We start from the raw sequence: 20,689 nt of genomic DNA, 5'->3' as shown, positions 1-20,689 counted from the left end.
CCTTCCCCAGTGGCCTCCAGCTCCTGCCTTTTCCACCCGGCTGATTCCCTTAGTCCTGTTAAGCTCCAATTTCAAGCTCACAGTCTTCCCAGCTCTATGTCTTCCCGTTTCAGTTCTTCACACCACCTCTCCACCTTCTTAGGTCGTCCCTGGCCTCTTCCTCTCTTAGTCCCCTTAATCCCCCTGATGAGCCTAGCCTGATGCTTCCTTCCATGGCTTCTTTGAGCATCTTTGAGCTACCTCTGGTAGCTAGAGCTCCTCTAGGCTCAAGTTCTCCACCTCTGTCCCCTGGGCTCTCTGTGCTCCCACCAAGGCTGACTCTGGTGCCTCCTTCTCTGAGGAGTTTCTGCCTTTCCTCCCCCTAACCCCCTACCAGTCCCCTGCACCTGCCTCCTCAGGGCCTCCCTTGGTATCTCCCTGTCTATGCCCCCTCTCCTCTCCTGTCCTGATTTCTCTCCACTGCCCCCTTCCCCGTCTTTCCCAGGGCACTGTTCTGTCCTGTCAGTTCCTCTGCTCTTGTTCCCATCTCCTGACCCTTAATCTTTGTGATCTGGCTCCGTAGACCCCTGTCTCCCCCTGTCTAGTGGTACTCCTCTGCTAACCATTTTTATCTCCACTCTAACTCTCCCACTAGCTGTCCCAGTCTTTCTCCTCCTTGGTTCTGTGTCTCCCACAGACACACTGTTTCCCTCCCTAGCTAGGTCTCTCTGCGTCTTTTCCATAACTCTTCTTTTCCTCCTTTGTCTCTCCCTCTCTCTCCTCCTCTTCCTATCTGTCTGTCTCTTTCCCCTTTATCTCTCTGATTCTCCTTGGTCTCTCTGGCTCTGACTTTCCCTCTATATCCGCCCCCCACCCCACCCCTCATATCTCTGTCTCTTCATCTCTCTTTGGCGCGCGCTCGCTCGCTCTCTCTCTCTCTCTCTCTCTCTATTCCTCCGCTCTCTCCGGCTCCCTCTCTCGCCTCGAATGACAGCGCTGCCTCTTTTGTTGGCTCCGCAGCCAATCGCGGCCGCTGACGACACGGGGGCCGGGGCTATAAAGGGCCTGGCCCGGACTCGGGCCCCCCCAGCCGCCCGCCCCGGCCGCCCGCCCGCCCCGCCCGCGCGCCCGCCGCCCCCGGCCCCCCGGGTCCCCCCTCGGCCGGGCAGCCCCCAATCCCGCGCCGCCCGGACCCCCTCCTCTTCCCTCCCTCCTCCCCCCGCCCCCTCCCCGCGGGACTCCGGCGTCCCCGCCCCCCAGTCCTCCCCTCCCCTCCAGCATGGTGCTCGCGGCCCCGCTGCTGCTGGGCTTCCTGCTCCTCGCCCTGGAGCTGCGGCCCCGGGGGGAGGCGGCCGAGGGCCCCGCGGCGGCGGCGGCGGCGGCGGCGGCGGCGGCGGCGGCGGCAGGGGTCGTGGGGGAGCGCTCCAGCCGGCCAGCCGCGTCCGTAGCGCCCGAGCCGGACGGCTGCCCCGTGTGCGTGTGGCGGCAGCACAGCCGCGAGCTGCGCCTGGAGAGCATCAAGTCGCAGATCTTGAGCAAACTGCGGCTCAAGGAGGCGCCCAACATCAGCCGCGAGGTGGTGAAGCAGCTGCTGCCCAAGGCGCCGCCGCTGCAGCAGATCCTGGACCTACACGACTTCCAGGGCGACGCGCTGCAGCCCGAGGACTTCCTGGAGGAGGACGAGTACCACGCCACTACCGAGACCATCATTAGCATGGCCCAGGAAAGTAAGTGGGCTGCGGGGCGCGAGCAGTGGGGTGCTGGCTCTGGCCCCCACGAAGGGCGCCTTCTGCTTCTAAGCGGGGCACTCCCTGCTGCCCCTGCCCGGAAGCTTTTTCTGCTAAAACTTGACGAATTAGGGAGCAGGGGCTACTCCATAGAAGTTTTTCGAGCAGTGGAGATGGGCTGCAAAGTTGTATGCACGCCCAGTTCCCGAAGGTTGGAGCGGGGGGGTAAATGGGGCGGGTTTCGAGATACTGCCTTCCACCCCAGTATGCGAAAAAGACCCTTGTTGGAGTCCGGGGACGCTGGGGCTGGGCAGCTAGTCTGTCCTGAAGAGCCGTGATGGGGAGGCTGGAGAACAGAATCCGGAGGCTTCGGGAACCCGGCAACCCCAGCTATGCTCTCTGCCTCCCAATGGCCCTGGCGCTGACTCCTCACTCCGTGCTCTGTCGGCATCGTGTCCATCGGGTGCAGAGAACTGTGTGCTCTGCTCTCTTCCTTTCCCAGGAATAGGGTCCCATAACCTTTACACCTCCTGGCAGCCCAGCTGGCACGCTTTTCATCCTGAGCCTTGTCTCATACCGGGTATCGCAAGGAGCCGGAAAAACTGTGCCTTATTGATACCGACCGAGCTCAGAGAACTCAACTCCATTGCGCTGGGGGCTAAGGACACTCATTGGCTACTCAAACCTTAGTGTTCCATCCCTTATTCGCCCACTCGTTCTGGACTTGAGCGATAGGAAGACCTAGGACTACCTATCTATAGGTAAGACTAGATAGGTAGTCCTAGGTCTTCCTATCTCTCAAGTCCTATCTAGTACTACCACAGCTGGACTTGAGAGATAGGAAGACCTAGGAAAAAAAGATAAAGAAATAGATGGGGGAGCGGGAACCCAGGCATCGGAGTCCCTGACCAAAAGGAAGATGAACATATAATAGACATGAGCTGCTTTGAAATTTTATGGCCTGGAAAATCCAAGGGAATACTACACCCCGCCACCTTTCCAGCTCTCCCTAGGGTCAGGTGACTCCTTCTTCTCCCCCACCCCACTGAGGTCTCCCCCTCCGCCCAACTCCAGGGAACCAGGCCTCTCTTATTCCCTAGCGGTTTGGCAAGGTCCCTCCCCACACACACACCCCCCACAGCCCCCTGCAACACACACACAGTTTGGTTTTATGACTGTGAACAGAAGACGGGGGAGACTGGTTTATTGGCAGATGGGTCATAAAAAGCTGGGGGCTGAGGGGCGTCCCAGTGGCCAACCCCCATGGAAGAGGCACAGGAACCCAGGTGTGCATCTGGGAGGCTGAGTGCCTCACATTGCCACTGGTATTTCTGCAGACCTCAATTCCACAGGACTTGGTCAAGGCTGTTAAATTCAAAGAACCAGGAAACTAACTGGGTGTGGGGGTGGGAGGCATGGGGCATCTGGTCTTGGATTCCTCAGTTTCCCTTCTATTCTTAAGGCTTCTGCTTATGGAAGCTAGGGTCAGTCTCAGATCGACTGAGGGCAGAGGGAGGGAGTGGTGTTTCTAGGAAACAGAGTTATAGAGGAATTCAGATCAAGAGTTTACTGGAAGAAGAAGGTTACATAGGGAAAAGATACTCTAGTCTATATGGTGTAGTGTGTGTGAAGATTTCCAGGATGGGTGATGGGGCTGTGGATTTCCCTTTGCCCCTAAATATCCTTAGCATCCCTTAACCAACAGGCCTGAGCCCACCAGAGTTAGCTCTGGTAATAGCAATACAGGGAAGTGAAGGGACCCTGCCTACAGGAGTTGGGCTGTGCAGGTGAGGCCTGGGTAGGTGGGGAGGGGACACCAGCTGGTGGAATCCCATCCTAACTTCCACTGCCGCCACCCAGGACTGGTACAATTAGGGAACTGTGTCTCCGGCCAGGTATTGTGCGTCCCCTTTAAGAGCCTAGCTGCACTCTTAAGAGAGGGAGGGGGAGTGGAGGGGAGGGGAGGGAGAGAGGGGAAAAGGAAAAAGAGACTTTTATAGTCTAATCCCCAGGGACCCGCTTTAATAAGAGACTTGTGCTCTGCTAATCGGGGGAGGTGTTTGTCAGCAGAGATGGCCTCCATTCCCTTCCCCCTCCGTCCCCTCCCCCAGCCCTCAACCCTGGACCCCAGCCCCCACCTCTCCTAGGCTGCTCTGCCTGCCCTAGTTCCCTCTACCCTCTCAGGCTCTCCCACCGAGGCTTCATCCTGGGAACCCAGCCCCCTGCCCTTCTGGGAACCAAGCCCAGCCCCTGAGTTTCTCTCTCATCCCCACACCAAGAGGCCCCTGCCCTCTCAGCCCAACCTCCTGCCCTTAGGCCTTCCAGCCAGGGTTGGGAGTGTGTGTGTTGGGGGGTTAGGGTGGGGGGAAGGGGAGGAGGTGGTGTGCAGGGAGGGGGTTGGGCATTTGCTGAAAATAGTGCAATGACCTCTCTCTCCCACCAGCGCCGCCTACTAAACCTGACCTGCTGCCTGCCACCAGCCAGATCAATTCAACACAGATGTGGCCCCTTTTCCTCCCCATCAGAGCTCGGCATATGTGTGTTGGGGACTCACTAAAGCCCGGTTTCCCTCTGTGGCTCTACCTGCTTCTCCTTTGTTCCTCCGTCCGTACCCTTTCTATCCTTTCTCTCCTTTACCCCACTAGGTTTAGCTTCCTCCCACCTTTAGCTTTCTACACGGCACCCACTCCTTTCTATCCCTGCCCCTTGCACCAGGATTCTACAACTCCCAAACTTATTCTCCCCTTGCCGTGATCATCCCCTGGGTCTTTCCACTCTGTCATCTATTTCTCTGCCTATCTCTACCAATCTGCCTTCAACTCTAACAGTCTCTTCTCTATTATCTCCCTCACCATCTCCAGTCTCCCCCCCTTGGCTCTTCTCCTTGCTTTTTTCTTTCTCCCTATGTCCTGCCCCCTTGTAGCACTGACTGTCCCCATGTCTACTGGGGGACAAGTATATAGAATCAAAGACTTAGATGTAGCCCTCATCTTCAAACCCTGGGTCAGCTTACGTAGGGGGAGGGTTATGTTTAGAGCTCAGTAGAGAATGCGAAAATAGTAGTAGCTTCTCAATAAATGTTGGTTTGTTCATTTTGTTTTCACATTCTCTAGTTAATGCTCAGCACTCATGTGAGGCAAGAATTATTACTATCTGTATCACACTGCGAAGTTTGGTAAGGTTAGATAGTGGTTAATAAGGAATTAGGCAGTGATTAAACCCACTTCAATTACAGCCAAAGAACAGAATTCAGTTGCCAGGAAGAACTTTCAGGCACTTGCCTGTATAATTTAAGATTGGGAGTTTAGGGAGTTCATTCAACATGTATTTATTGTCTGGCACTATGTGAGGCACTAAAGCTACAATGGTGAGCAAAACAGACACAGTATCAACAACACAGCGTGTACTCTCGTGGAGATCAGTACCTAATGGCAAGAAAATAGACAATTCCTATGGTGAAATTAGGTAGAGTATGCTACTTGTGATATTGCTTGTCACTCCCCATGTCACTAGTAGCTTCTCTACCCCAGCTACTTCTCATCTCTGAATTTTCACTCCCCAAACCCTACTCCATTGCACCATCACCGAAGCTCCAGCCAGTAGAACAACTGGGAGGACTACTACAGCCCTGGAACCTCAGAATAATCAAGGGGAAAAAAAGCTATTGAGGCTTTGAGTATCATATCCTGGATATATGAAGTTTATTCAGCACTTTCCTCCTCATCTCACTTAGAAGGTCCTCTCTCTCCCAGGGTAGGGGTGGGGAAGAGCTGACAGGACATCTTAAGTCTGTCCTGATTTTGCAGAACTCATAAGACATGGAGAGGATACTTAAAGGCCTAGACTTCCTGACCCTGCTTATATGGCTCTGGAAGCTCATTCCTGATTCTTCCTATCCAGAGTGAGGAGAGACATATTCTGTCCAATGGAGGCATGTTGTGGGGCACTTCCAACTGACACTGGAAAGGCAGTGAAGAGGAGCTAGAATGGAAGCAGAGGCAGATATTTATTGAGAATCATCCATTAGACCCAAGAAGGATCAATTTATGGTCCAGAGCAAGGGGAAATGGGTCAAAATGTAAAGTTGGGATGTTAAAACTTTGGCACTAGACTGAGAAACCAAAGGAAGCTCAGAGGAGAAAAAGGCATTATGGTTGATCTGGTGTGTTTCATATTATTTCTAGTGCTTTGGGCAAATAGGAGGCAACACCTTGGAGGTAATTATTCCTTTCCTCAAAACCTGGGGCAGTCATGGTGATGATGAAGCAGCAGCTGAAGAAACTTCTTAGGAGAGGCAATGGGGAGATAGATGTACAGGAAGTGCTTGGATGTTCTGCTGAGTGTTACTCCTAATGAGAGTGAGGCAAGAAGCCTAGATCTGATTTCTGGTTTACTTAATGGGATAAATTTAGCCCATGCTCCCTATCTGGACCCTGGGTTATCCCCTCTCTGAGGCTGTTTTCTGGGGTGGTGGGGGAGGGATGTGCCAGGCTCTACCTGCCCATCAGATAAATCAGAGCAGATAGGGGGCAAGGTTACCTAAGGCAGCAGGTGTGAAGCTATAAAGAGCTTCAAAAATTCAGAAAATGTTGGAGCCTTACATGCTGGTTAAAGTTGGGGGACAGTAAGGATGGTGGTAGATGAATAATTTTGCAGGTTATCTGGTAGACGGAAATCTATATATTCGGGCAAGTGGATTAGGAAATGAACACAGATCAGTAGGGCTTGATAGGGCCATCATCCTATAGAGGAAGTGCTGTTTTAGGTACCAGAGACATGGTATAAGAGGCATGAGAGAAGGGTAAAGAAGAATTGGAAAAGTCAGGCTGAGAAGTCCAAATTGCCAGTGTACCAGGACTACTGATCCCCTACACAAACACCCTGTGCTGATGCTGTGTCCTTCTCTCTTATCAGCGGACCCAGCAGTACAGACAGATGGCAGCCCTCTCTGCTGCCATTTTCACTTCAGCCCCAAGGTGATGTTCACAAAGGTACTGAAGGCCCAGCTGTGGGTGTACCTACGGCCTGTACCCCGCCCAGCCACAGTCTACCTGCAGATCTTGCGTCTAAAACCCCTAACTGGGGAAGGGACCGCAGGGGGAGGGGGCGGAAGCCGGCGTCACATCCGTATCCGCTCACTGAAGATAGAGCTGCACTCACGCTCAGGCCATTGGCAGAGCATCGACTTCAAGCAAGTGCTACACAGCTGGTTCCGCCAGCCACAGAGCAACTGGGGCATCGAGATCAACGCCTTTGATCCCAGTGGCACAGACCTGGCTGTCACCTCTCTGGGGCCGGGAGCTGAGGGGCTGGTGAGCAGGGGACCTGAGGTGGTGGATATATGTAACCTGGCCCTGAGGAGATGGGGGTACGTTCGAAAAGGGAGACAAGGAATGTGGAGGAGGTTGGGGACTAGCATTACTTCTCTGGGGTCAGCAGCTGATTCTAGAGATGTAGTTGAGGAGTGGGGTGGCAACTATTACTTTTCAAGGATCCAAACCAGACAACAGCTGAAAACTGGATTTGAAGGTGAAGGTGTCAGTTAATGGAAGGGCTGTAAGAACACAAAACCTGGTTGTTGGACCAAGGGGTTGATGGGGGTCAGGTTGCCAGAAGAGGAAGAATTAGAGATGGTGAGTTGAAGCAGAGCTAGCCAGCTGGCAAGAAAAGTAGGCAGAAGACAATTTCTGGGGTTGGGAGCTATGGAAAAGCTGAGAAGTCATCGGTCTCTATTCTGATGCCACTGGCAGGTGGGAAAGGAACAGGGAAGAGGAACTGTTCAGGGCCATATCACATTTCTTTCCCCTCTCCCTGACCCTCAGCATCCTTTCATGGAGCTTCGAGTCCTAGAGAACACAAAACGTTCCCGACGGAACCTGGGTCTGGACTGCGACGAGCACTCAAGTGAGTCCCGCTGCTGCCGATATCCCCTCACAGTGGACTTTGAGGCTTTCGGCTGGGACTGGATCATCGCACCTAAGCGCTACAAAGCCAACTACTGCTCCGGCCAGTGCGAGTACATGTTCATGCAAAAATATCCACATACCCACTTGGTGCAACAGGCCAATCCAAGAGGCTCTGCTGGGCCTTGTTGTACCCCCACCAAGATGTCCCCAATCAACATGCTCTACTTCAATGACAAGCAGCAGATTATCTACGGCAAGATCCCTGGCATGGTGGTGGATCGCTGTGGCTGCTCTTAAGGTGGGGGATAAAGGATGCCTCCCCACAGACCCTACCCCAAGACCCCAGCCCTGTCCCCATCCGCCCCAAGCCCTAGAGTTCCCTCCACTCTTCCCGTGAACATCACACCTTGTTCCCTGACCAAGCAGTGTGCAATACAACAGAGAGAGGCAGGTGGGAATTGAGGGGTGAGGGGTTTGGGGGAAAGGGGAAGGAGGGGCATAGTCAGGGTGGGAGTGTTTGAAGTTTGCAAATGAGAAGGTTTGACCAGAAGACAGAGAGATGTAGAGACAGAGGGATAGAGACAGAGGAGCAAAAAGAGCAGCAGTGAGAAGGCAAAGAGAGAGAGAAGAGACAGACTAGGCAGAGACAAAACACTGAGAGAGACTGAAATGGAGTAATAAATGAAAGCCCCACACCAAGCCTCCTTTCTTCCACTGGCAAGGTGAAGGGCTTGGTATAGTTTGGGGAGATTCCCTGACTACTCGTAGGAGAAGAAATCAAAAATCCATTCTTTCTTCCTTCTCTTCCTCCAACAGTGGCCAGAGGAAGGGAAGTAAGGGCAGGGGCAAAAGGATTTGGGAATTTTTATTTATTTATTTATTGTGACTTTTCATTTTTTTTGGTATTTGGCTTTACTGGAATAGGAGGGCCCCTGCCCACTGTGCCCCATTTATCCCTTATTCCCCAAACCTTGCACTCCCCAACACCTGCCCACTTAAGCACTTGTATAAAGCCTCCAGGGTTGGGAATGGGAGTAAAGGGCAAGAGGGCTGACACATGGAAGTTTCTAACCCATAATCACCCTAACTCAAACCTTTTCTGAGCCAAATGAGTTGAATTGAAGCCACTTGTCATGGAAATAGTAAGAGGTTAGGGTTGAAGAGCTGGGGATGCAGGATGGGAGAGAACCCTCAACATCCAGGATCTATATGAGAGCTACTTTAAACCCCAAGGCCTACCCTCATGATACTGAGTTATTTAGCCAGAGGGTACAGCCTGTTTATGCCCAAATTCCCTCAGCCAAGAGAGAGACCAAAGAGCCTCTGGAATGGCCCTGCTCCCAGCCTCTATCTTCAGGTCAGTAAGAAAGTATAGAGACCCCAGAGTCCCCTGGGTATGGGAAGCGATAGGAGGGGTCAAGAAAGGAGCAGTAAGGAGGCTGAAGGTTACAGGGCATTTGAATCCAAATCACTGCTCTGGGCTAGGGAATAGAGCCAGCAGACCAAGGTGGGAGGGATTCTGGAAGGGGGACATTTTCGTCCCCTAATCCCAAAGCTCAGGGTGGAAGAAGGAAGAACAAGGAAGCAGAGCGTATAATTATTTTTTCCTTTTATTTTTGGAATCTAACAGTACCTGGCAGCAGGGAGGGGAAAGTACAGTGGGGAAAAGCATCTGACAAGGCCAGTTAGAACAGAGGATGGGACGGATGGGAGACTCTTGGGTTTGGAAGGCTAGGAAGCAGGCAGAGACTGGTTGCCATTTCAAGTCACTAGCTAGGGCCATTCATTCCTTTCACAATCCTGACCCATTCTCCTCTGGACTCACTGTGCCTCAGTTTCTTCCCCTCAATGGAATGAGAAATAGCAGCACCCGCCACAGCCAAGAGATGAATTCTGAGCACTTACCACGGGCACTTTATGGACATAAAATACCTCTCGCTGTGGGACAGATAACCAGGGCACCAGAGTAGTGGTGAAGAGATGTGAGGCTTAAGAGGAGTCACAGGCTTCAGAGTACAAGTTCCCCTCTGCCTCCCAGCTGGACAGTGCCTAGAAGCCAAGGAGTTGAGAATCTCCTGATCCACACCCTACCCTTACTTTCCCACCAGGCCTCTTGGCTCCAGGCAAGAGCTTAGAGGATGTCAGGAGAGGTGGGGGTAAGAACCTTCAGCAAAACTGTCACTCTAAGTAAAGCCAGCAGTTACGGGTCTGATAAAAACAGTACTGAACTAAAGTAAAGCCCAAGCTGGTGAGCAAACCTGGATGGCTCATTCTTCCCAAGAGCATGACTCTCCCCCTTGGCCAGTTGGTGGAAGGGGCAAAGGTACGTCACCACCCTTGAGAAGGTGATGTTGGTGAGCTTTAACATCTTACTCCTATTCTTATATTGAGAACGTGAAACAAGATGTTTCAATAGAGGAATGGGCAGGGACTGTTAGGCTTTTCAGCTTGCCTTCTCCCATGTAGCAGCTATGATAACCCCAAGCCTCTCTGGCCGTTCTTCATCCTTCTGCCCGAATTCTGGAGAACAAGACACACTGGCCATCAACACCACTCACATTTTCTTGGTGGAAGGAAAGGAACAGAGAAGAACAGATGATATCTCCCTCCAAGGTCAAATGCCTTGTGATCTTGGCACAGAGTAGCAGTTGGGCAATAAGCATCAGGTATCTTCCCTCTACAGATTCTAGAGAACTGGGGCATTAAATATGGGGGACACTTAGAATACTGCCCCATTAATACCACCAAATAAAGACCTTTGTGTGTGTGTCGGGGGGGGGTCTTTCTCTTATGAACATAAATCTGTGAGCTAAAGTCTCATTCCCCTGTTCCTCCCTACCCCCAAAGAGGCATGGAGTCTAGGGGTGTGGGGGGCACAGCTCAGCAACCCAGTGGGAGTTAGCACCCCCTCCCACCTTATGATGTGTGTAGACTTGGCCAGTGCCCCTCTGAACATATAATTGTTAGTGTAATTATCATTTACTTTGTGTATTTGTTACATTGTGTGTGTGACAGCCTTTGTTAAAGGTGTCTGAGTAGTATGAAGCTGACGGGCATTGGAATGCCGGGAAAGAACTTCTTCAATTGAGATCAAGGCTTCCTGGAGGGAACCACTGCAAAAAGGCCATCAGGCAGTTTTCAAGTTATGTGACAGAGGGCAAAGATGGCCATAGGGTGCTCTGAGTTTTGGGATGGTCACATGACAAAATCCAGCACTTGAACCTGAAAAAAAAAATAAAAGTGGTCAAAGAGTTTAGAATTCAGTGCTGAGCTCTTCTCCCTAATCATGTGCCATATTTACACCCTGGAGACTAGAAGGTGAAGAGGATCTGAGATAGGAAACCTTGTATTCAATGACTAAGAAGAAGGGCATGGTGGTATGAGGTTTGGGACATGCAGGCCAAGGAAGGATGGGCAGAGGACAGGAAAGTGGGGGCACTTAGGACAACCCCTCTCTAAAAAGCTTGAGCCAAAACAGTCCCAAAGTTTACAAAAACCCTCTTCCAGCCTCCACAGAATGGAAGATCTAAAGGTTCTCTTGAGATGACCCAGCTAGTGTCTGTCCTATTCTCCTACAGTACCTGTTCCTAGGTTTCCTCAACAAAGTTTGACCAAAATCTGTAAAGCAACAGTCATCCAACTTGCGTTGTTACACAAGAGTGGCTAAAATAGCATCTCCAATATTCTTTCAGTTCACTGTGAAAATTTTTCCCTTGTACCTAGAGCATACTTCCCAGGGCATATGAGTTGGGAATGGCAAAAAATATTGCCTGACTCACATTTCTAAAAAATAAGGAAAGCAGGGCTCACTGGTGTGCTCCTGTAGTTCCAGCTACTCAGGAGGCTGTGGCAGGAGGACCACTTGAGACCAGAGGGTCAAGGCTGCAGTGTGCTATGATTGGGCCTGTAAATTGCCACTGTATTCCCAGTTGAGCAACATAGTAAGACCTTGTCTCTTAAAAAAATATAGTAAAAATAAGGAAAGCTCCTGTGACATCAACCTGATCCAGAACTGGGGACAGGGCTACTGAGGGTTCAACATACTGCTCTGCTTTCCCTGTCCTGTCAGTTCTATGAGCACATTGACCCCTCCCAAGACCAACTACAAGACTGAGGCTGGAACTGGTTGAGTAGCAGAAGTGTTATGTATTCTATCTTCCCAAGGGAACTACATCCATAACTACCCCTAACTTTAGCCTGAGCTGAAAATGGGTTTTCTCTCCCTACTGTTCATTTGTATCCTGTGTTGAGAGAACACCCAAAAAAGACTACTCAAGATGATTTTTTACAAGTCTTCTTTATCCTAAAACATCCTCCAACGAAGTACATGAGAAGTTATCCTATACTCTGCCCTTGCCTATATTTTAAATGGCAGGGGCCCCAAGCTAAGAATCAGCAGGCAGTGGCATTTATAGCTTCTGGTCAGTAGTGGGGTAAAAGCAGGAAAGTCAATGTTCCAGGCAACAATGTCAGCTTTCCTGCAGGTGAGCTGGGATTGAGGGAGCAAATGGGACTCTGCTTTTTCTTTTTCTCCAAATACAATTACATAATTGGGTGTATGCACATACACCATGTTCAAACTAGGGCACTCACACCCCCTACCCAAGCTAGAACCTACTCAGATAAAGAAACATGTATTTCCACTGTACCCTGATCACCTAGTAAGATTCAGAGCTAATGCTTATTGAATGATTACTATGCAAATTATGGTAAACAAATTATAGTGTGAATACATGGTATGAGAATATCACATAATTCACATAGCAGATAAAGAGAATGATTATCTGCCCAGGGTCTCGGAGCTAGTGTGGTAGAATAAGAAATTAAACCTAAATAGTTGTTAAACAATATGACACTCCTTTGTTGTTGTTGTTCTTTTTGAGGCAGAGTTTCGCTCTCGTTGCCCAGGCTGGAGTGCAATGCAATCTCGGCTCACTGCAACCTCTGCCTCCCAGGTTCAAGCGATTCTCCTGCCTCAGCCTCCTGAGTAGCCAGGATTACTGGCATGCACCACCACACCTGGCTAATTTTGTATTTTTAGTAGAGACAGGGTTTCTCCATTTGGTCAGGCTGGTCTCCTCCCAACCTGAGGTGATCCACCCGCCTCAGCCTCCCAACGTGCTGGGATTACAGGCGTCAGCCACTGTGCCCGGCTAAACAATATTACATTCTAAATCGATCCTATTAAAAGTGATCCGAGAGGTAGAAACCTAAATACAGGAACAACATAGGGGAAAGAGATAACAAGAAAGTTGGGAACACCTTGGCCTCAAAGAATCTGCAAAGATGTGAAACTGGAATTTTCAATCCCTTTGGAGGGAAAAACAAGAAAAGCCTGGGTATGGCAAGAGAAGGGGAGGTTAAATTTTGGGGGGATTCCAATAATCAGAAATAACTGGCATTGCCAGAGGCCCTCCGTATAAGAGAACAGGAAAAAAGTTATCCTCCCTTAAGTTCCTCTCTCACTCCTCATGTCAGACACAGCAAGAGGACTCAAAACCAAGAAGTCCTGCCCTTATTCACATCTTCCTTCCTATAGCCCTCATCCCCACAAAATCTTCTAGCCTCTATCTTCAGCAGTTCTTAAGGGATGGGGTGGGGGGGGCTGGGCAGTTTAGAAAGTGGGGAAAAAAAAGAGAATAATCCTAGAGAACCATAAAAAGGTACAGATTTACAGCTTAGGAAGCTAGTTCTCCCCATAGCTTTTATAGACTCCCTCATTAAGAGCTTTTAGGTATGCAGAGAATGTCACAGCTTCAGGAATTGGAATCAGTTAACCACATCTGGATATGGATAAGCTATAGTAGGGAAACTAGGGGATAGGAAGGAAGAGTACTAAGATCTCAGGTAAAGAATTACAAGCCTCGATGTCTGTTCCTTCTCCAAATGGAATTACTATTTTAAAACCGAATTAGGAAAAAGGTAACCTAAATAAAAGAGTAATTGGAGAATACTATAATGAGATAGGATGGGGAGGATTTGGTGATCTGGCTTGGAGGTTAGAGACTTCTGACTAACCTCCAGTACAAATAGCTGCTGTAATGGGATGAAAAAGGTTAGTAAGAAAAAAAATCCCCACAAATTTAAAAACACTGTTCAAAGATCTGGAGAAAGTAAGATGAGTGAGGAGAATAATTAGGCTTCAAGAAGAGAATCCTGGAAAGTAAGGCTGAATACCTTTCTGGAACGTTACAGAGGATAAAGACACAAAGTGAAGAAAACTTCCGAAGGATCCACTGCTCCAGTTACGAATCAGCATCTGCTCTATTCTTTTACCTATTTTTCTCTTTGTAAAACCATACTAGGGTAGAAACCATAATAGAATCTATAATCTCTCAAATTACAAATCATATATATTCTCTCTACTTCTGTTTTCAGATGAAGACAGACTAGAGAGAGGAAAGGGAGCCTCAAAATAAGAGCCTGAGGTAAGGAAAAGAGAGGCAGACAGAAAAGAAGGAAAGAGGGAAGGTCATTCCAACTGAAAGGTTTATTTGGTTGAGTAAGTGTCAAAAATTTAACCAGCATTCCCATTTGTTTACTTCTCCAAAGTCTCAGAATGGGGCAAACTTCACAACAAATGGGCAGTAGTTTTTGGATCTGCTCTCCAAGGCACAGTTTTCCTAAAGTATCTAAACTTTAGGTCCCTGCCTTCCTCACCAACCAGAGGCTCTGGAGAAATAAAGAGATTCTTGATGTTAGAAAGATGATCGAACCATTACCATTTCATTAAGCACAAAACCAGGCAGGTTTTAGTAGAAATAAGGATAAAGGATTACACCACAGCAACATGGGATCAGATCATAGTACCAAAGTTTTCACGGGAGGCGCCACGTTCCTAAGCCTTACTACCAAAAATAGCCCAAACAAAAACCAAGCTTATATAAAGATTTAAGAGGAGAAACTCTGTACTATACTAACACATCCAAAAAGATTAAATCGTAGGTTTCAGATCTACATGAACTTGAAGCCTCCAGTTCCACTGCTTATGTTCCCAATGATTTATGTAATAATGCTTAACAGTGCTGACATCCTCTGTCATGCTTTGATTCCCTATACAAAATTTCTTCTATCTCTGAGGGATATCCAGCCCATCTCCCTTCCTAAACTGACTAACCAACAAGGTCCCACATATCGGTTTTGGCTGAAACCATACAGTATCGTATCAGGCCACCCTTGAAAATAGGGCCTTTTTCCTTTAATTTGGGACCCTGGGCTCTATTTTATCCAAGAAAAAGCCTGCATTATTAGCTCATAACAAAAGGCTACTAATCATTGTCCTTGTATTTATATCCTCTGCACCACCTAAAACCTCCCTTATTTTATTTCAGTGGGTCACTACAAGCTGCTGGAGTAAAGACTTGGTGGGTGGGTAACTTAACCTCTTCATAGAGGATAAAAAATGCTTGTGAGTATAAGAGAAGGGAATAAATAGGCTTAAAGGGTAAACTCGATCCTTTTTCTTGTCTTCTCTTCTAAGGGATAAAAGTGTTATGGCCAGGCCGGGCGTGGTGGCTCACGCCTGTAATCCAAGCACTTTGGAGGCCAAGGCAGGCGGATCACCTGAGGTCGGGAGTTCAAGAGCCTGACCAACATGGTGAAACCCCGTCTTTATTAAAAAAAAAAAAAAAAAGTGTTATGGTCAATTGTCTATACTATTTGCCCCTGAAGCTCCCCTTATCTGGTCTATTCTGGCTCCAATAAATCAAAGGAGCACCTAATAAAACACACTGTTCTCTTTCTATTTTTTTTTTTTATTAACAAGCAACATAATCAAAAACAGAAACACAACAACCTTAAAGCTGAAACAGCAATAAGTCAAACTGCTGCTGCAGTTCACGGATGTACCTGGGGTACATGCTCCCTCATTGCGAGGCAGGATGTAGGCACATGACTGTGCATTTAGGTATATATGTGACCAAGAAGAATCAGAGAAATGGAAAACACTGGAGAACAGAAAGTAACAAGAACTTTTCATCAGGCAATCCCAAAGCGCTCTGCTCTTTTCCTCTTCTTTGCCTGTAAAGAAGAAGCAAGAAGAAAAAAATTAGATTGAAGACAATAGTTGCCAGGGTTCCTGGCTGCTTTAATCCAAACTCACATGAACTGTCACAAGGCCCAAGAAAGAAGGATGGCCCAGACTCGAGCTTGGCAGCAAGAGATTTCATTCCTCAATCTCTGCAATCTTTCCAATTATCCAGTTAGAGTTGGCAAAGTTTAGTGGGTAAGGAGAGTGAGAAGGAAAAAAAATTACTGGGGGCAAGGGACAGAGAGAAGAACAGTGGTAGAAAATGGGGAAATTCCTGAAGGAGAGAAGGCCACCCAGCCTGAGATCAAGCCAGCCTGGAAACAATGGGCTCTTAACAGGCTGGGGAAAGTCTTCCAGTCAATGGGGAGATGGAAGATTACAGAGGAAAATGAATTAACCAATGCTATTCACAGAGGTGAAGGAGATGCCCTTCTGAGCAGTCAGGTCCAGGCAGTAGCTATTCGTTAGGCCTCCAGAAAGGCATATAAATCTTTGATGCCAACAGTACGAATAGGCAGTGAGTGGTGTGTGGGTGAGTCCCTATCATAGAGCTCGTAAAAGAGGCAGCAACACTGGAAAGGACACAAAATGGTTAGGGAAGACTTTTGGTTCGGGAAGTGACTCACAGAATGGCACACAGTCCTTCATGTGCACTCCCAACCACTGGCCCTACCAGAATACAAACTCCTCTCGCTTTTTCCTAGTTAAAAGTTAGCTGATTTAACTCTAAACTTTTCAGGGGTTTAATTTATAAGACTGATTCTGATACTTACTCATAAAGAAGCTTTTCATAAAGCATCATCCTGTTGGTACTGTCCTCAAGACAGTTCTTGCAAGATATGGCTGTTTAAAAGTATGTGGCACCTCCCCCTCTCTCTTGGTCCCGCTCTGGCCAAGTGATGTGCCTGCCCCCGCCTTGGCCTTCTACCATGATTGTAAGCTTCCCGAGGCCTCCTCAGAAGCCAAGCAGATGCCAGCACCATGCTTCCCATAAAGCCTGTGGAATTGTGAGCCAATTACACCTCTTGTCTTCTTAAGTTACCCAGTCTCATGTATTTCTCCTTTATAGCAATGCAAGAACACCCTAATAATATACTTTTTTTTTTTTTTTTTTTTTGAGACAGTCTTGTTCTGTCACCCAGGCTTGAGTTGCAGTGGCGCAATTTGAGCTCACTGCAACCTCCACCTCAGCCTCTGGAGTAGCTGGGACTACAGCACCACATCTGGCTAAATTTTTTTTTAATTTTTAGTAGCGATGAGGTCTTGCTATGTTGTCCAGGCCACTCTCCAACTCTTGCCCTCAAGTGATCCTCCCACACTGTCCTCCTTAAGTGCTGGGATTCTTTCATTTTGAGAAATTATTTGCAGCCAGGCATGGTGGCTCATGCCTGTAATCCCAGCACTTTGGCAGGTGGATCACAAGGTCAAGAGATCCTGGCCAACATGATGAAACCTGGTCTCTATTAAAAATACAAAAATTAGCTGGGTGTGATAGCACACACCTGTAATCCCAGCTACTCAGGAGGCTGAGGCAGGAGAATCACTTGAACCCGTGAGGCAGAGGCTGCAGTGAGCCGAGATTGTGCCACTGCACTCCAGCCTGGAGACAAAGTGAGACTCCATCTCAAAAAAGACAAAAACAACAAAAAAACCCCACCTATTTGTAAATAAAGTGACAGGAAGAGGAAGTCTGATTTGAGTCCATTGTCCTTTTCCAGAAGGGAGTTAGGTACAATCAATACTTATTAAATACTTTAAAACTATCCCTTTTTATACAGAATCACTTTATTATTTAAATATCATGTTGAGGTAGGCATATTATCTCTACTTTTCAGATGATGAAACTGAAGCTCAGGAAGTACTATAACTTATTAATACTAAGTGGCAGAGCCTTTTTCTTTGAGACAGGGTCTCACTCTCTTGTGCAGGCCACAGTGCAGTGATGCCATCTCAGCTCACTGTAGCCTTGACCTCCTACCTCCTCGGCTTAAGTGATCCAACCTATCTCAGCCTCCTGAGTAGTTGGGACTACAGGTGTGTGCCACCACGTCTGGCCAATTTTTATATTTTTAGTAGAGTCAGGGTTTCTCCATGTTTCTCAGGCTGGTCTTGAACTCTGGGGCTCAAGAGATCTGTCTACCTCAGCCTCCCAAAGTGCTAGGATTACAGGCATGAGTCACACCTGGCCCAGAACCACTTTTTTTAAAATCCAAGGCCTGATTCAAAACCTTATACTCTTTACCATTAGTCTAATAGACTCTTAACACTGAATTAAGTATATTGACAGAATTCAGTGTTGCCACTTCATCCAGGAAAAAAAGTTATCAAGCAAAAGGCAAAATATTTGGGCACTTAAGAATTAGGTGGGTGGCCAGGGGAGGATTGTTTGCGCCCAGGAGTTTGAGACCAGCCTGGGCAACAGAATGAGACCCCATCTCTACAAAGTGTTTCTCCACTCTCACTTCCTGGGCAACAGAAACCCCATCTCTACTAAATAAATAAGTAGGTGAGGAAACAGCATTTCTCCATTCAGTTCATTCACTCTCATTTCCCTCAAGGTCTATGAAGCATTCCAGGTATATTTTTACCTCTGTATCCTCTGTGGTTCCACTTCCAGCTGAACTTGTGACAATCCCAAATCGTTCCTTCCTCTTTTTCAGTTTCTCATCATCTTCAGACTATTCAGGAACAAACAAAAGAGCTGAAACAAATTAGCCTCCATTCACCAAGTAAATGGGAATGAAATAACTTATTGGTTACAATGTGCTAACCAACCTTGTGACAAGAACTAATGATCACATAAAGAGATAAGATACAGGCTGGGCATGGTGGCTCACAACTGTAATCCCAGCACTTTGGGAGGCCAAGACAGGTGGATCATCTGAGGTTGAGGGTTCAAGACCAGCCTGAGCCAACATGGAGAAACCTCGTCTCTATTAAAAACAGAAAATTAGCCGGACATGGTGGCACATGCCTGCAATCCCAGCTACTCGGGAAGCTGAGGCAAGAAAATGGAGGTTGCAGTGAGCTAAACTACACCACTGCACCCCAGCCTGCGTGATGGAGCAAGACTCTGTCTCCACACCCACCTGCTCCAAAAAAAAAGAGTTCAAACAACTTTTTTTTTTTTTTAAGACAGAGTCTTACTTCATCACCCAGGCTGGAGTTGAGTGACACAATCTCAGCTCACTGGAACCTGCACCTCCCGAGTAGCTGGGAATATAGGCGCGCATCACCACACCTGGCTAATTTTTGTATTTTTAGTGGAGATGGGGTTTCACCATGTTGGCCAGGCTGGTCTCAAACTCCAGACCTCAAGTGATCTGCCCGTATCGGCCTCCCAAAGTGCTAGGATTAGAGGCATGAGCCACCGTGCCTGATTAAACAGACTTTTAAAGAATGTCTGTGTGGTGCTTACGGGCTGGATTTATTTTTAAATCTCAAGGAAATTATATTCCTACAATGTATAGGCAGGCTGTGTCTCTAGGTGTCCCAAAACCATGCGGTCAAAAGCAAAGGCAATCAAAAGACGTACAGAAACACAGGAATTTTTCAATGCCTCTACTCTCAACCCCAACCAAGGAGTTGCCTTTGTCCCTGTGGCCACAGCAGCCACCTGTACAAATCAAAAGCAGGGCAGCTATCCAGCTTTCTGTGCTCAATTTGTTTAACTAGTCCAGGTGTATGAACACAGCAGGCAGGAGTACTGTCTTGGTTTTTCTGTAACTCTTTTAGTTTGAGAAAGATGTTCATGTTCTCCCTTTTGCTGCACCTGCTTTCTAGTGAGTAGCAAGGAACCTAAGAAAGAATGACGGCTATCAAGCCGTAAAGAATCTTACATAAGTTACCATTTAATCAGAGTATATTATCAGAATAAACTACAGCCTACACAGTTTTTCTGCCTTTCTCATTATGACCACCAGCAAATCCATAGTGGATACCTCATTAATGTACTCTTTTGTAAAAACATTAAGCCAGGTTCAAAGGAAAAAAGAAATATTCTTGTCCTTAATAATCATCAATTAAAATAACGCTATAGCCATGAACATCTGAGTGCTTAGTATGTGACAGGTACTGTGTGCCGCTCTGTACATGCAATATCTCGTTTACTACTTTTTTTTTTTTCCTGAGACAAAGTCTTGCTCTGTCACCCAGGCTGGAGTGCAGTGGCACCATCCTGGCTCACCGCAACTTCCACCTGTCAGATTCAAGCTATTCTCTTCTTGCCTCAGCCTCCCAAAGTGTTGGGATTACAGGCATGAGCCACTGCATCTGGCATCATCTACTTGTTATAATAAGCATATGGAGTAGGCACTATAATTATATTCATTTAATAAATATGAAAATTGAGGCTTGGAGAGATTGACTTGCCCAAAATCTCACAAATAATACCAGGATTGGAACCCAGGACATTTTACTCGAGAATCCACTTTCTTAGCTTTACCCCTCCTCAAGGTATCTCACATACGTATTTCTTTGGAAGAACAGTAGGACAATTAAGTGCTTAATTCCCAAGGAAGAAGGATCACCAGGACCCTTAGCTAAAAAAATTTGATAAATTTTAATCACTTCACTCAAATAATCAGGTCAACAATACTAGGGCCTCTTCTTCTTTCTATCATACCACATACCTAACAATTTATAAGTAACTAAGGACCTAGGGAAAGAACTCTAGTTACTAATCTTGTACTAAAGTTTTTCTCAGCTGAATCTGTTTTTTGTTTTTTACTTTTTATTTTGAGACAGAGCCTCACTCTGTCACTAAGCTGGAGTGCAGTGGTGCAATCTTGGCTCACTACAACCTCTGCCTCCTGGGTTTAAGTGATTCTCCTGCCTCAGCCTCCTGAGTAGCTGGGACTACAGGAGTGTGCCACCATGCCCAGCTAATTTTAATATTTTTAGTAGAGACGGGGTTTTGCCACGTTGGCCAGGCTGGTCTCCATCTCTCAACCTCATGATCTGCCTGCCTCAGCCTCCCAAAGTGCTGGGATTACAGGCATGAACCACCACACCTGGCAGCTGAATCTGTTTCTAATTTTGCCTAATTG

The 20,689-nt window shown here is 47.7% G+C and overlaps 2 protein-coding genes and 1 long non-coding RNA gene across 24 annotated transcripts in view; 2 read left to right on the top strand and 1 right to left on the bottom strand.

Moving 5' to 3' along the window:
- Nucleotides 1–1,067: 1,067 nt before the first annotated feature.
- GDF11 (growth differentiation factor 11) lies at nucleotides 1,068–10,875 on the top strand. Its single transcript, XM_002807114.7, has 3 exons — nucleotides 1,068–1,706; nucleotides 6,621–7,018; nucleotides 7,529–10,875. Exons 1-3 carry the CDS (start codon nucleotides 1,259–1,261, stop codon nucleotides 7,907–7,909), a joined length of 1,227 nt encoding a protein of 408 aa, XP_002807160.2. The 5' UTR covers nucleotides 1,068–1,258; the 3' UTR covers nucleotides 7,910–10,875.
- Nucleotides 2,343–4,288, top strand: LOC128928560 (uncharacterized). Its single transcript, XR_008473825.2, has 2 exons — nucleotides 2,343–2,467; nucleotides 4,150–4,288. It is a non-coding gene; the product is annotated as an uncharacterized LOC128928560 (long non-coding RNA).
- SARNP (SAP domain containing ribonucleoprotein) overlaps nucleotides 9,205–20,689 on the bottom strand; it is a 70,742-nt gene continuing 59,257 nt past the window's right edge. For 6 of the 22 annotated variants that reach the window (XR_013521836.1, XR_013521842.1, XR_013521832.1 and 3 more), the window contains 3 exons: nucleotides 18,230–18,319; nucleotides 15,461–15,631; nucleotides 9,205–10,834 (listed from right to left, as the gene is read on the bottom strand). Coding sequence is in view for 9 of the 22 variants with exons in the window: in XM_054238445.2 (XP_054094420.1) it covers nucleotides 15,590–15,631; nucleotides 18,230–18,319 (132 nt within the window). In the remaining 13 variants the exon portion in view is untranslated. Of the gene's footprint in view, nucleotides 10,835–15,350; nucleotides 15,632–16,414; nucleotides 16,639–18,229; nucleotides 18,343–20,689 lie in introns of those variants that run through there. The other 16 variants (XM_054238445.2, XM_017976123.4, XM_002752586.6 and 13 more) reach the window with 10 other exon arrangements.

The sequence above is a fragment of the Callithrix jacchus genome, chromosome 9 (assembly GCF_049354715.1).
Source record: "Callithrix jacchus isolate 240 chromosome 9, calJac240_pri, whole genome shotgun sequence".
Taxonomy (NCBI): Eukaryota; Metazoa; Chordata; class Mammalia; order Primates; family Cebidae; genus Callithrix; species Callithrix jacchus.
This window is presented reverse-complemented; position numbering and strand designations above follow the sequence as displayed.